The 15693-nt window shown below is 30.8% G+C and overlaps 1 protein-coding gene across 1 annotated transcript; it reads left to right on the forward strand.

Annotated features, from left to right (window-relative positions):
• Nucleotides 1-13105: 13105 nt before the first annotated feature.
• LOC130823717 (transcription factor TCP20-like) lies at nt 13106-14768 on the forward strand. The gene has a single exon (XM_057688448.1). The coding sequence runs from the start codon at nt 13176-13178 to the stop codon at nt 14268-14270; it is 1095 nt and encodes a 364-aa protein (XP_057544431.1). The 5' UTR covers nt 13106-13175; the 3' UTR covers nt 14271-14768.
• Nucleotides 14769-15693: the final 925 nt, after the last annotated feature.

Genomic DNA, 15693 nt, shown 5'->3' on the forward strand with positions numbered 1-15693 from the left:
TGATTTGGGATTCCAATCGATGTCAATTTCATGGGTGGGAGGGCAAGAAACACATCACAATATATCACTCTATTTAAGCTCACAAAAAAAATTAAATTCTACTTATAGTCTGTCCTACTTATTTCGTGTTAATGGTTATTTTGGTCTGTTTCACTTATTTTTTATTTTTGAGCAAAGACGTAGAACTTTCTTTTAAAAAGTCAAACATTGCAAGTATTTTAGAACGGAAAAAATATTGTTTTTTGTGTGGTTATTGGTGTACTTTAAGAAAATATAGCTTAGGTTGCTTAGTTTGTGTATTTATTATGGTTTATGAGCAATAAGACTATTTTTGGGTTAATTACAGTATTTTTAGTGCAAGTTTTGGTTGATTTATTAAGGATGGATAATATCAAAATGATTGCAAAGAAGCTAAAAATGTCTCAAGTTGAAGAAGTTAAAAATAATTAACACCTCTTTAAAAAAGCTGACTCAGCTTTTGGAAGTCTGTGTAATGCACAGGTCTACGAAAATGAAAGTATATATAAATTTAATTTAAAGCGATACAATTATATATTTTCATTATAAAATAGATCTAGTTTTGTAAAAAAAAAAAATTTAAGTGTGATGTAAGAATATTATATTTTACTAAAAATATGATATGATATAAATAATTAAGACAATATTTTTTGAACATATAATATTTATTTACAACTATGCTAAGAAGATTATAAAGTATATGATGATTAGAATCAAGGTCTTTAGTCTTTACTCAAATTGAATTTCTTATTCACTAATAAAATGAGTTTTATTAATCAATTAAATACATCAGTAATTTCGGTATATAAATATAAGTATTGTAATAATTTAATACAAATATTTTACTTATTTTAGTTCAAGTATTATTGATGGCATGCACTAAGATACGCCATGTAATCCTTAATGATACCATATAATTACTTCATATGTATATTAGAGAAAGACATTTGTATTTGTCATTTTCCAATATTAGTATGTGTTAGTATCTGTGATTAAAAATAAACTTATTAGTCTTGAATTAATTTTTCATTGTTAAACTTATTAATATATAGCGGGACTTTGAGACTAAAAAAAACTTAAATTCAAAATAAATTTAAATTAATCTTAATCAATATATTTTTTTGCAATAATTTTACTATATTCTTGTAAATTAAACTTCACATTAACCCATCATTTCAATTAGTTATTTCTATATTATGATTTCAATACAAAGAAATTTCTACACTAAATTTTAAATACTTTCTTAAAGCAAGTGGTTATATTTATGATGTGATGGCATAACATCTAAGCTGGGATTCCGATCAATGTCCATTTCAATATTTCGTAGATATTTATCTTTAATTTCAAACAACTTGTGGGCACTCCTACATAATATCTATATATATCTATTATTGCAGGTAAAGTTAGTGATAGGAAGGAATATTTTTGTAGTTCTTCTACTTCCATTTTAAATTACTTACAATATTAAAATATTGTAATTTTATTGATTATTTGTAATTTGTAATTAATATTTTTAATTTATAAGTTGAACAATAGTTAAGTGAAATCTTGATTAATTCCTCTCAATGCAAAGATTATTAGTGTCAATATTTTATTATACATAATTAGAGATGTTAAGAATTAATTTAATATATTGGATTGTGAGAAAAAAATATTACAAATATTTTGAAACTGAAGAAATATAAATAATCTACTAATTAGGTCTTAAATTTAACCTATATAATTACGTTACAATTTTCATTTGTTATACATTGGGTCGTCTCATTTATTTTTGGCATTCAGAGGAAAAGATAAAAAGATCCATAATAATTCATATTACATAGCACAAAATCTAAATTATACCTAAATTTATTTTAAAATAGTATTAATTTTATACATAAATTTTTTTTTTGAGATCTTAAAAAATTTAAAACCCTGAACGATAGTCTAATTTATCCTCATTATGGACAATGAGAGTAATAGGAGAAAATTCAAAAAGATGGAGTGAGTACTCGGTAAGCTTTTATATTGGGAGGAAGTCCACACTTTGATAATTATGATGATTTGATGATTAATTATGATGATATTATGTTATTAGGAATCATCCAATAAACATTAGAAATTTAGGCTACTTGCCCTATGAGGCTACGACAACTGATCGAACGCGCTCACGTTGTCATTAATTCAATCATTAAATATATCAATAATGGATATTAGAGAAACTTATACTAATTTTTTTATATTTAACACTAGGTCCTATTTTAATAACATAAAAAATCTAGAAATTTAAAGTTAATAAGAAGAGCACTTAAATAAGAATAATAAAAAGTATCGTTTATTTCATTAACATTAAAAATCTAAAGTTAAAGCTTAAATATTTAGAATTACAAAGGTTATAAAAAATAGGTTTTTTTTATGAAAAATATTCCTATTTTATAAAATATATAGTTACCTTTTTCATACATAATGACTAGAAAAAAAATATTTTCCTTCTTATATTAAATTGTCTTCATGTTAATATGGTGATGAGTACTTTTAAATAAAAACTGCCATTAAAACTGAATATGTCACATTCGAAATTTTAAGTGGCTATTTTCACTTAAATCACATTTACCTATTATTTAACAAGCTACTTCACCTTCAAAATAGCATATTTCACCTCCGAAACACCCAAAACACATGTTTACCATTGTACTAAATTATAATATTTTCACTTGATTCTTCTCCTATATGTATATAAGCCACATTATTTTCATCAACCAGATCTATTTTTTTTACAACATAAAGGATATAAAATACCTAATATAATTAGACATAATATAATATCAATAGATTCTAATTTAATTGCTACGTTTGTTTTTTCACGAAATTTAAAATTAATAATCTTTACAATGAGACGAATTAAACAAGATCTCCCATGACTATGTTTTAACTTATAGATTAAAATCTGATTACAAATTAAGAGTGATAAATAAATAGTGCCATTTATTTAATATTACGACTAATATGGAACTAATATGGAACGAGAAAGTATCTTACAATATGTCTTTGATTTTCCATATATATATATTACTTTTTACTTTCATTTGACTTTGTGGGTAAATAAAAGACACCCAAGTCATCATTCCCTACTTAGAAATTCTTCTGATAGAGCAAAAGGGTATTCCTTGCTGGAACAGTACATGTGTGTCGAGAACTCAGGTCATTGTTTTAAAGGACCCACAAACTCAGTCACTAAGATAGTACTCTTATTACATTTTGTAACGTTGCTTTTTTGAAATTGTTTATTAATTAGTTTTAATTATATTTTGTTCTCAATCGATAAAGTGAGATTTTGTTTAATTCGTTTCAATATAAAATTTAATAATATTATTTTTTGTATCTTTTTATTATATATAATGAAAATTTTTCACAATTCAATAAATAGGTTGAATATTGAGAAAAAGTAAAGTATTGCTAAATATTAGGAATAGTAAAACTACAAACTACATTAGTATGAAAAGATCTACAGTCATGATACAATTCTCAGATTTGCTGAGGAATTGTTCTTGAAGAGAAGAGATGGAGGAAGAGAGATTATAGAGATTACTATTATTGAATATCATTCTTATTTAAAAAACAGATACAAGGGTATATATATACATCGAAGACTATTTTATTTTATAAGAGCCAACTTCCAGCTCACTTCCAACTCATATATCAGTAATACCCCCCCTCAAGCTGGTGGTTGAATCAAGTGATCGAACACCCAGCTTGGAAAGTAATCTGTGCAATTGAGGAGAGGCAAGAGACTTGGTTAGAAGGTCAGCTAGCTGATCAGTGGTAGAGATATAGACAAGCTCCAATAACCCCTCCATTACTTTTTCTCTAGTTAAGTGGAAGTCTAATTCAACATCTTTTGTTCTTTCATGATGAACTGGATTCTTGCCCAAGTGAATGGCTGATTGATTGTCACAACAGAGTCTAATAGGTTTTAAATTTTGAATTCCCAATTCAGACAATAGACGCACTAGCCAAGTGATTTCTGAGGCTGCTGAGGCTAAAGCCCTATATTCTGCTTCAGAGGAGGATCTAGAAACAGTAGATTGCTTCTTAGATTTCCATGATATAGGACTCTTTCCTAGAAGCATTATGTAACCTGTGACAGATCTCCTTGTATTTGGATAAGAGGCCCAATCTGAATCTGAAAAACCTTGCAGAGATAGCTCATCAATGGACTGTAGTAAAATGCCTTGACCTATGGAGCCAGCTAGGTATCTTAGCATGTGGGAAAGAGCCTTGGCATGCTGGATTCTAGGACTTTGAAGAAATTGACTAAGTGTTGGTACCCCAAAAGAAATGTCTGGTCTTGTATGTGTAAGAAAATTTAATTTTCCCACCAGACATCTGTATTGTGCAGGATCATGATAAAATTCTCCTTCATTTGCTAATAATCTGAGGTTAACTGGCAGAAGAGTTTTTGCTAATTTAGAGACATCCATTTCACAACTCTCAAGGAGCTCTTTAGTGAATTTTCTCTGTGTCAATATGATGCCTGTAGCCACCCTGGAGACCTCAATACCAAGGAAATAACTCAATTCACCCAGATCCTTGATGCTAAAGACAGTGTGAAGGTGTGATTTGAGGTCATTAAGGATTGTTGTATTTGTGCCTGTGAGGATGATGTCATCCACATAAACTGCAACAATGCACAGATCCACATTATCTTTGTATATAAACAGAGAGTAATCATTCTTGCTTTGTGTAAAATGCTTCTGTTGTAATTCAGTAGTTAGCCTGGCAAACCATTGTCTACTAGCCTGTTTCAACCCATAGAGAGATTTGAGCAACTTGCATACTTTGTTCTCTGGATTAGGAACACCATGTGGCATTTTCATGTAAACTTCTGCATCAAGTGAACCATGTAAGAAGGCGTTGTTTATGTCAAGTTGATACAAGGGCCATTGTTTACTAGATGCTATGGCTAGTAAGCATCTAATAGTAGCCATTTTGACTACAGGGGAAAAGGTCTCTGCATAATCCACTCCAAACTTTTGTGTGAACCCCTTTGCCACAAGCCTTGCCTTGTACCTTTCCAATGATCCATCCTTCTTAAGTTTTACTTTGTAAACCCACTTACATCCAATGGCCTTTTTCCTTTAGGTAGGTCTGTGACTACCCAAGTGTGGTTTGCATTGAGGGCCTCTATTTCCTTTTGCATTGCTGTTACCCATTCAGGATGTTGTGCAGCTTCAAAGTAGGTTGCTGGTTCAGATAGAACAGATATATGAGATATGAGTGCTTTACAAGGTGTTGGTATTTCTTCAAATTGAACAATGTTACACCAGTGTTGTGTGTTATTATTAGCAACACAAACAAAGTCATCCATCCAAGCAGGCCTTTTATGTGGTCTTTTATCTGGTAAATTGGTGATAAGGTTTGGTGGGTGTGGTTGTGGTACAGGTATGTTTGGAGTGAGGAATGTTTCTTCAAGAATGTCTATGTTGGTTGTATGAGGTGTTTGTATGTTCTGTTTTGCTTCAGGTGTGGTTTCTGTATGATGATCTCTTTTGGCAGTGGGTAGAATGAAGGCATCTGGTAAAGACTGATCTTCTGGTAGATTAAAGGGTGTATGGCTCGGTAGAAAAATAGGGTTTAAAGGAGTTTGAGGTGAATCAGAGAGGTGAAAGGGTAAATGTCTTTCATGAAATGTGACATCCCTTGAAACAAACAGTTTGTTTGTTTCCAAATTCAGAAGTTTATATCCCTTTTGTCCTGTCTCATATCCCATCATGACACAAGGTATGGCTCTTGAGTCAAATTTGGATCTATTTTCCTTTAGATTTGAGGCATAAACCAAACAACCAAAGACCCTTAGGTGATCAATATCAGGTCTTGTTCCATACACCTTTTCATAAGGTGATTTATTTTCTATGGAACTTAAAGGCATTCTGTTTATCAAGTGAGTAGCAGTAAGCAAGCATTCCCCCCAGAACTTTAATGGAACTTTAGATTGAAAGTAAAGTGCCCTTGCTGTATCAAGAAGATGTTTGTGCTTCCTTTCTATTACCCCATTCTGTTGTGGAGTATCAGTGCAGCTTCTTTGATGCAAAATCCCAAACTTTCCATATACATTTAAAATTCTTCCTTCACAAAGCTCTTTGGCATTATCACTTCTTATTGTTTTTACAATGACATCAAATTGATTATGTATGAATGTAATAAGAAAATCAATAATTTCAACTGAATCACTTTTATTTTTCATCATGAAAGTCCAAGTATGTCTTGAAAAATCATCAACAATTGTCAAGAAGTATGTACAATTATTATGAGTTCTGATTTTGTAAGGACCCCAGACATCTATATGCAACAAATCAAAGCAATTTTTACTTCTACTTCCTACTTTGGGGAAAGAACTTCTAGTTTGTTTTGCTCTAGGACAAATTTGGCAAACACAGTCTAGACCATTCTTATTTGCTAGGCTATCATCAACAAACTGCAACCTATTGAATGGTATATGACCCAACCTCAAATGCATCAACTTCAGCTCTTCTGAAACAGCAATGTTGACTGAATTTCTCGTTCTGTCATCATCATTTTTTACTGCATAAAGTCCTGACTCCAGATTACCAAGAACCAAGGTACTTCTCTGTGAATGATCCTGGATCATACACTTGTCATGTGTAAAAACTATGCCACAATCCATGTCCTTACATAATTTATGTGTTGAAATCAAGTTGAACTGTAATCTTGGTACATGTAGCACATTTTTGAGTATGATACCATTTCCAAATGTTACAGTTTCAATGTTTTCTATCTTTAATTTCTTTCCATCAGCCACCGTTATTTTATTAGGTGATTTGTCAAAGATATTGTAGCTATCAAATAACTCCAGGCTAGAACAGATGTGATCAGTGGCTCCACTATCTATTATCCATCTTGAATTGAAACAAGAGATTAAGCAAGCATTGTTACCTGCCATGTTGCCCCTTTCTGTAGCCTGAACGTCATCGCATTGTTTGCTTTGTTTGATTAGATTTATCAATTTCTTGTATAAAGCAGCTTCTTGATCTTGTTCATCATTTGACTCATCTTCATAAGTCATGGCTGCCACACTTTTTCCTCTTGTGGCCTTGTTGTTCTTATCATTTTTTGGATACCCATTTAGCTTGTAGCACTTGTTTACTGTATGGTTTGTCATTTTGCAATATTCGCAGTATAGATTGTTTTTCTTGAAGGTTGTTGATCTACTTGTTTCTCCTTTGATTCCATCACCAGCAGTGAAAGCCATGGTAGAATGTTTGTTGCATACTTCTACTATCTCCTGTTGTCTCTCATCTTGTATTAGTAAATTGTAGGCAACAGAAATAGTTGGAAGAGGATTCATCATTAGAATATTGGTTCTAACTGCATTGTGTTTGCTATCCAATTTCATAAGAAATTGTACTAATCTTTCATCTTGCTGATTCTTGAGAAATTTCTTTAGGAAATTGCATGAACAGCCATTGCATGTGCAGATCGAAATAGGATTTGCAGCACTGATCTGATCCCAAATGCCTTTGATCTTTGTGAAAAATACAGCGACAGAACTGTCATCTTGATTAATCTTGTTTAGATTCTGCTGTAGAGAAAACAATTGCGGTCCAGATATCACTGAATAGCGATCTTCAAGATCTTTCCAGATCTCATAAGCAGTTGAGAAATACAAAACACTCTTTGCTATTGTATTATCCACAGATCTTAGTAAATATGAGATTATCATGTTGTTGCATCTTTCCCAAGCCTCGAAGAGAGGATCAGTGATTTCAGGCTTAATTAGGTTTCCATCAATAAAAGCAATTTTGTTCTTCATTGACAAAGCTAAAATCATAGCTCTCTTCCAATCTGCGTAGTTATCACCATTAAATTTCTCTGAGACCAAAGAAACAGTAGGGTTTTCATTTGGATGAATGTAGTATACAGAATTTGGATCTGCAATTGGATTTTGAGTGGAATTTTGTGAAGTGTAACTTGATTCAAACATTTTGATGAAGAAAGAGAAAACAAGAAGAAGGGAGATGAATCTTTAATCAGAATTCTGAGAATTCGATCTGGAAAACAAGGAAAATGAGTTCTGAATTTTATCAGAATCTTGATGCAATTCTAGTGATTGCTGAAAAGAAAAGAAAAAAAAAATGCAGAAGGTATGATAGAACAGATCTTTAATGCTCTGATACCATGATACAATTCTCAGATTTGCTGAGGAATTGTTCTTGAAGAGAAGAGATGGAGGAAGAGAGATTGCAGAGATTACTATTATTGAATATCATTCTTATTTAAAAAACAGATACAAGGGTATATATATATACATCGAAGACTATTTTATTTGATAAGAGCCAACTTCCAGCTCATATATCAGTAATAAGTCATATAAGCGGCATGCAAAGGCGATGCCCCAAATTTAAATTTGGAGAGCCATATAGTCTCTATATCAGCCAAAAAAATAGTCTAATGGAAATATAATTGCGAAATAAATTATTGTCACGTGCTCAATATACTACATAAAAATTTTGTCAAATAACTTATATACTAGTAAAAAAGTATAGTTGAATGACCAAAAGATTAAATAAAAATTATTGTCAATTGACTAGTATACTAGCAAATATTAATTTTAGGAAAACAAGTTTATAATCTAAGTACTTGCTTCTAAATAAAATTATTTTACAATTGAAGTCTAGAAAAGTTGGGAGAAGACAAAATTCTCTGATAGCAATATACCTTAAATTTTATAAAATACTACTTTGGCTATTGAATTTCACTTAAATTAGTTGATATTTAATTAGCCCTTACATAATATATCTTAAATTAATATAAGGGAGACCGAATTTATAAAATACTTAGGCCTCGTGCTTGGACCGGAGGGTCGGGCCTCCATCGGCCACCCTTGTAACATCGCTCATAGATTTTAGGTAGTGGTGAATTCAATATAATTGTATAATAACTTAATAGTATAGTATGTAGCGAATATACGCAGGGAAGAAATTTGGGTGAGATATTAAAGGGCGCAAAAACTTAGACCATAAACTAATTCGGTTAATCAGCAAATATTTAAACTCTTCACCTTTTAGTTGTAAAACATTAATTTACAATATTATTATATGATAAAGGTGCTATTAAATAAATATTACATTGGAAAAAACTTACTAGACAACGCCCCATATTTTAATAAATATATATTTTTTTTCTATATTGTATGTTATACAATATTATTAATAGAGTTTGATAAATAACCTATACGCTAGCCTAAATAGTCTCATGCCTAAATTCAGCTCTCGTATATGTTTTAACTTACCACTAAGCCTATTAATAAGCCTTTCGAATTCATTACTTTGATCCATAACCCTTTTATCTTGATTCTTATGTTGCTTGATACCCCTCATTTGGAGGGAGTACTTTCCATCTCGATCATGTAAATATATAAATAATACTAAGTACTAACAATATGATAAAAAGTATATATCCATACTTCAAAGAATGAATGGGTATGAATATTGTCTAGAGTATTTTACAAGCAACTTCAAAAATAAATTATTATTATAACATTTTTTGGCATACATATTGACAAGTGTCCTAATTAGAAGAGCTCATTATTATAAATCATGACTTAGTTGTAACACTTTATTAGCATGTAAAAATACATTCATCATGAGCTTTAAAAAAATCATCACCTTTACAAATAGGAAATAAAATGACTCGTTTACAAGCTTAAAAGAGATTTACCATTCAAATCAATTGATAATACTAGATAAACTAATATAATTTCTTCTTTTTCTCCCTTTAAATCTATTTACCTTGGACACCGTATTATATACACTTTAACTAACAAATAAACAAAATAAAACTCTATTTTATAAGATTTTTTGTTAGACACAAATACAACAATTTGACTTAGATGAAAGATTAACTAATTACACGTTAATTCAAACTAATATATAAAAATTATTGTATTTATTAAACTTTTAAACATTAAGCTTGCTAATGTTTTAAAACATGACAAATTTATTTACTTTTATTTAAATCTATCGTTCATTAAGGGTATACACACCATTTTTCTGCAAACTACCTCACTTAAATTAATTTTTAATCAGTTTATTTTGAGAACTTAGGCTCGGGCTTATCTAAGTCATAATTATGTTCATTTGATTAGATAATCCCTTGAAAGGAAAGATTCTTGGACCGTCAAATAGCAAGAGGAGATGTTAAAGATAGTAAGAAAATAGAGTATAGACACGCGCGATCAAAAAGATTGAAGCTTTGATGAACAAAGCTTACACACAATCATAAATGACGTTTAGGAGACCTTCCCCTGAAATGGAATTATATTTCATTAACTAAATATCACTCACAATGCTTGATCAGACACTATCAAGCTTAAAGCTTCCACCTTTGATGGAAGGCACTTATCTGACACAATAGGAACTCTCTAGCCTATCCATCTCTCTTTCCTTGTTTTAGCCTCCTCTCTATATGCTAAAACCTAATTTAGGGACCTTATATAGACCCTAAAATATGATGAACCCTAGCCCAAAAGCCTAACTGTGCCCACCAAGCAAAAGACTAAATAAAAACTCGACTTGGACTTTGCACCGACCTACTAGAGCCAGCTGTATACCTGCTCGAACAAGCAGATCAATTTTGCCTATTACTGTATTTAGTTAGCGTGCCTAGGAAAATGTATGCTCACGCCTCATTCAAGGCACCTGTTGCCTTGTTCAAGGCACTTTTCATGCAGTCTCATCTTCTTGTTCTTTGTTGCTTCTTCACCATGGCACATCAAAGATCTCCATTGCTTCCTTGAAGCCCTAATATCAATGCCCTCAACCCTCCTGCATCCCATCATTGCTTACAATATGTGTGCCTTGGCTTGTATCATTTGATGATCAACATTACCTCCATCATATGTTGATTTGGCTCTTGCACTAATATCTATTAATATTAAATTATGTATATATTAAAAAAAATAATCGAATTAGTTAAGCACGTACAACAAGTTAACTGTTTGATCCATCCTATATTTGTAGTTAGAATGAATTTATTGCATAAAAAAGCGAGAATATTTTAAGTTCTTAGCTTTGTTCTTTAGTCATTCCTCCACTTAGTTTGGTCCATGAATCAAGGATTGAGTGGGGTGGGTTTTTTTTTTTTAAAAAAAGACTCTTGAGCTATTGCAATTTGAAGCTACATGACCAAATGAAAGGTATTCAAAAGTCAAAAAGGAAATGTTTTTAACGGAAATATCTCTTTTAATAACAAATTTAAAAAATGAAAGAACTAAGACTTTTATTGTTTTATTAATAAATTGAATTTATTTAAATAAACAAAAAAAATAATTATAATATAATATTTTCTTTCGTCATATTCATCAACCTAAAACACATGTCTTGAAATCGATCTAATAACCTAAATAAACATCTCTCAATTTTACCCTAAATTCAAAACTCACATTCGAAAGAGTGCACTAAAGTGAAGTCCCTAATCAATAAATTTGATCTAGTTTGCTAAGTTTTAATTGCAATGTTTGCTTATAATTTAGGTTGAAAAAGTTTTTTATTGATATAATTTTCTCCTTTAATCGTTTTAATTACTTATTACATATTAATTTTGATAAAAAATAATCACATAAAAATTTTCTATCCCCTTTCTTTTTTCATTTACCCTTAACTTTATTTCATTTATTCATTCAAAACAATTTCATTACTGCAGCTATTTTATTCTTTTTCTGAATAAGATTCACTTTTCTATAATTATATTAAGTGGAAACATAGCAAGAAATACAAAACGACCAAATTATAATTGTTACATGTCTCACCTAAAATTTTGGTTTTAGTATATTCATCTGCTAAATTACTTCTACCTTTTCCTTTACCTTTGCATAGCGTATCATTAGAGATGACAACGGGTTAAATTTAAATTGAGTCCAAATGAACTCAAAACCAGATCTATTTTTAAAAGGAGAGTCTAGATTCAAATCCGAATTCGTAGGTTCACTTTGTTAGGACCCAAATTTAGACCCACAAATCTAGGAACGGATCAGAATTCATAATAGATCCAATTTTTTTTGTGTATTTAATTGAATTTTATTTTGTATCGCAATAGAGATAAAATTTTAGACTTTATTTAATAATCATAATATATAAAACTATTAATTAAAATCCAGTTCTAAAAGTTTATACAAACTATAAATTTTGCTTAAACTATCAATCTAGTTCTAAAAATTTCGTACATAAACATTAATTTCTTCATAACATTATCTAACATTCAAAATAACGTTACTTATTTAACAAAGTACATTAGTAGACATTAATATTTTTTTAAATTATGTATATTTAAAAATCGAGTCTCTTGGATCCATGGATCCAAATCTAAATATTTTTTAGATACCGGATCCGAATCCAGTCAATTTTATATGTATCTAGATTCGTTAGGTCCAAAGAAGTAGGACTCGATCCGATCTATCAAAATGGATCCGGATCCATGAATTTGGACCGGGTCCAAGATCCTTCCATCTCTATGTATTACTCACTTGATCCTATGAGAGTTGTGATAATTTTCTTTTTAGTATGTTCAATAAAAACTGCTACAACTCTATTTTTGATTATAAGGAAAAATTGACATTAATATTTCAACTTTTTGCTCATCCACTGTGAATAATCCAATCTTTAGATTATTTTTTAAGAATTCAACATTTGCCTTTAGTTTGTGTGAATAATCCAACCTTTATTTTAGTTTGCTAGCAGCATATCCTATTACTTCTATAACATATTATTAGTGATATGGAATGTTGTAGGTAAATTTATCACAAAGGTTAGATTATTAGAAAATAATTCAAATGTGAGATTATTCACAGCGGATAAGTAAAAGATTGGATTTTTAGTGTCAATTTTTTTTAAAATAAGATTCATATTGATAAAATATGCATTACGATAACTCAAACATCATCTCATCCCATTATATTTTGACTTATACTTTTAAGACAAAAAAAATATAAATTTAGATTAATTGACGAATAATGTCAAAAGAAAAAATAAACAATTAATGTAAATAGGAAAAAGTATATATATATCTTTAAATATTGTTGTTGTTTCTATCTTTATTTATTTATTTACATTAGTTTATAAAGAAAATATTTAGATATTGAGAGAAAAGGTGGGACAGTTTTCATGGATCCCAAGGTCACAAAACAACCACCATCTCAGGAAGATGTACCACCTCAACCCCATCTTCAACCCCACCATTTCTTAACTCACCCACAAACAACATCATCATCAACAACAACAACATTAATCCCAATTAATATGCTTGATTCTTCCCATAATAACACTTCCAACAACCCCACAAACCCCCCAGAAATCAAAGATTTTCAGATCATAATCCCAGACAAACCAAATGATAATCAAATTCAACAACACCACCAAAAGAAACAGAATCAATTGGGTTTGGGTCCCAAAAGAAGTTCAAACAAAGACAGACATACAAAAGTTGAAGGAAGAGGAAGAAGAATAAGAATGCCTGCACTTTGTGCGGCAAGAATTTTTCAATTAACAAGAGAATTAGGTCATAAATCTGATGGTGAAACTATTCAATGGCTATTACAACAAGCTGAACCTTCAATTATTGCTGCTACTGGTACTGGTACCATTCCGGCTTCCGCTTTAGCTGCTACTGGTGCTTCTATTGCCCAACAGGGTACCTCGATCGGGTCGGGTTTGATCCATAAAGTTGATCAAATGGGTGGGTCAAGTAGTAGAAATAGTACTAATTGGGCTGGTTTGATGGGTATGGGTATGGGTATGGGTTGTGGATCAAGTAATTTGGGTATTTGGGCACAACAACACCAAAACCCAGTTCAAATTACTGGGTTATCAACAAGTTTGGTGGGTGTAAGTGGTACAAATTATTTGCATAAAATTGTGTATCCTGGGTTTGACTTATGTGGGGCCAATATTGGCAATCATATGAATTATGGTCCAATTTTAGGGGGGAATCAATCTGTTCATAATCATCAGCAAGATCAGCATCAGCAGGAGCAAGATCAGGAACAGAGTAATCATATAATGCCAGGATTAGAATTGGGATTATCACAAGATAATGTTCATGTGGGTGTTTTAAGTCCTCAAGCATTATCCCAGATTTACCAACAAATGGGTCAATCTAGAACTGGTGAAATTGGAAGTGGGTTGAGTTCATTGCATCATCAACAGCAAGATCATCAAACATTATCTGATTCTAAGGATGATTCTCAAGGTTCTGAGTAATGATCGTCATAATTGATCATAATGATCATGAAGTGCTACAAGCTATGTTATCCGGACTCTTCATTTCGATCTAATTGGTCTGGGACTACTCTGGGTATCCAGGCCTAAAATCGAAATTGTTTTATGGATCACTTGGATCCGAACTTATATCCGAACTAGTCCAATCTGAGGGTCCATTTAAACTATACTACGGTTTCTTTGAGTTTGCCCGTTTGATGGGCGCAAATTCTAAGGAACGGAGAGAGTAGTAAACTAATTATGTAGAGTTTTGAAGGTCCCTTTTTATTTTTTGGTATTGTATAAGTTTTAAAGTTGAGGAAAGAAAACAAATGGTTAGGATCAAGTTTCAGTGTTTAGAGCTGAATTTTCTTCCTTGTGCTCTAATTTACCCAAAAGTCAAATTCTTCCACAATTTTGGTTCTAATCAATGTAAATTTTTGGTAGAAATGCAATAAGAACTAGCCTTTAATTTGGGGCTTTATAGCTTCTAAATTTAAATAGATGTGTTGATTATATTCCAATTAGTGCAATTTTTTTTTCTTTAAGTGACACAGTGAAGCGTTGACAAATAATTTTTTAGTTGATTTTTGTTTTTGGTTTTTGTTAATCAGGTGAGAAGATAAAATTTAAGCAAAAACTAAAAAAAACCCAAAAAAAACTATGAGTAGTTTTTTTTATTGATTTGTGACATTTTGACTTATTTTTTGTATATGAGCAGCCAATAACCAACGATTAAAATCACTTGTCCAACTAACTAGCAAATCAGCCAAAAACTTCAATCAACCAACAATTATTTGCCAAATAGACCGTTTAAGTTTTAAGTGATAGACATTAATTTCTTAGTTCCTTCGTTTCATATTTGCTACCGACAGTGATATGTTCCACACAGCAATCACAATCAGGTGCGAGTATTTCAGAACAGAATAATTCTAAAGAATTCCTCATAGAATAAATAAGTTTAAAACTTAATTATGAAATTGATGAACCTGTATCATGTGATCTTCACATCATCATAATTCATATCTATGTCTGTTTCTCCTAATGGAAATTGTTGAATTTGAGAGGTGTAAGTGTAACTACAGCATATATTTGTCTTCAAGATTTAAATGCATGGGAAGACAATTTGCTGACATCTGCTTCTGTTTTCTTATTATGTACTGTAGTCCATGTGTTATCATTAACAATCTGTATATTGAAGTAGTTGCATTGTTTAGTCTTTTCTCTGAATTGTTGCTGTTTTTGACACTAGACTTAATTCACACTATTTTAAAATGTACTAATATAATAATACTAAGTTTTTTCTATTGATTGTATTGAATTATATCATTTGTCAAGTAAAAATACTTACTCATTTCTATTCTTCTAATTAATTTCATTTGACTTTTCACCAATTTTTATGTAGATTAAATGAGACCACTTAAAA

Source organism: Amaranthus tricolor, chromosome 9 (genome assembly GCF_026212465.1).
Source record: "Amaranthus tricolor cultivar Red isolate AtriRed21 chromosome 9, ASM2621246v1, whole genome shotgun sequence".
Classification (NCBI taxonomy): domain Eukaryota; kingdom Viridiplantae; phylum Streptophyta; class Magnoliopsida; order Caryophyllales; family Amaranthaceae; genus Amaranthus; species Amaranthus tricolor.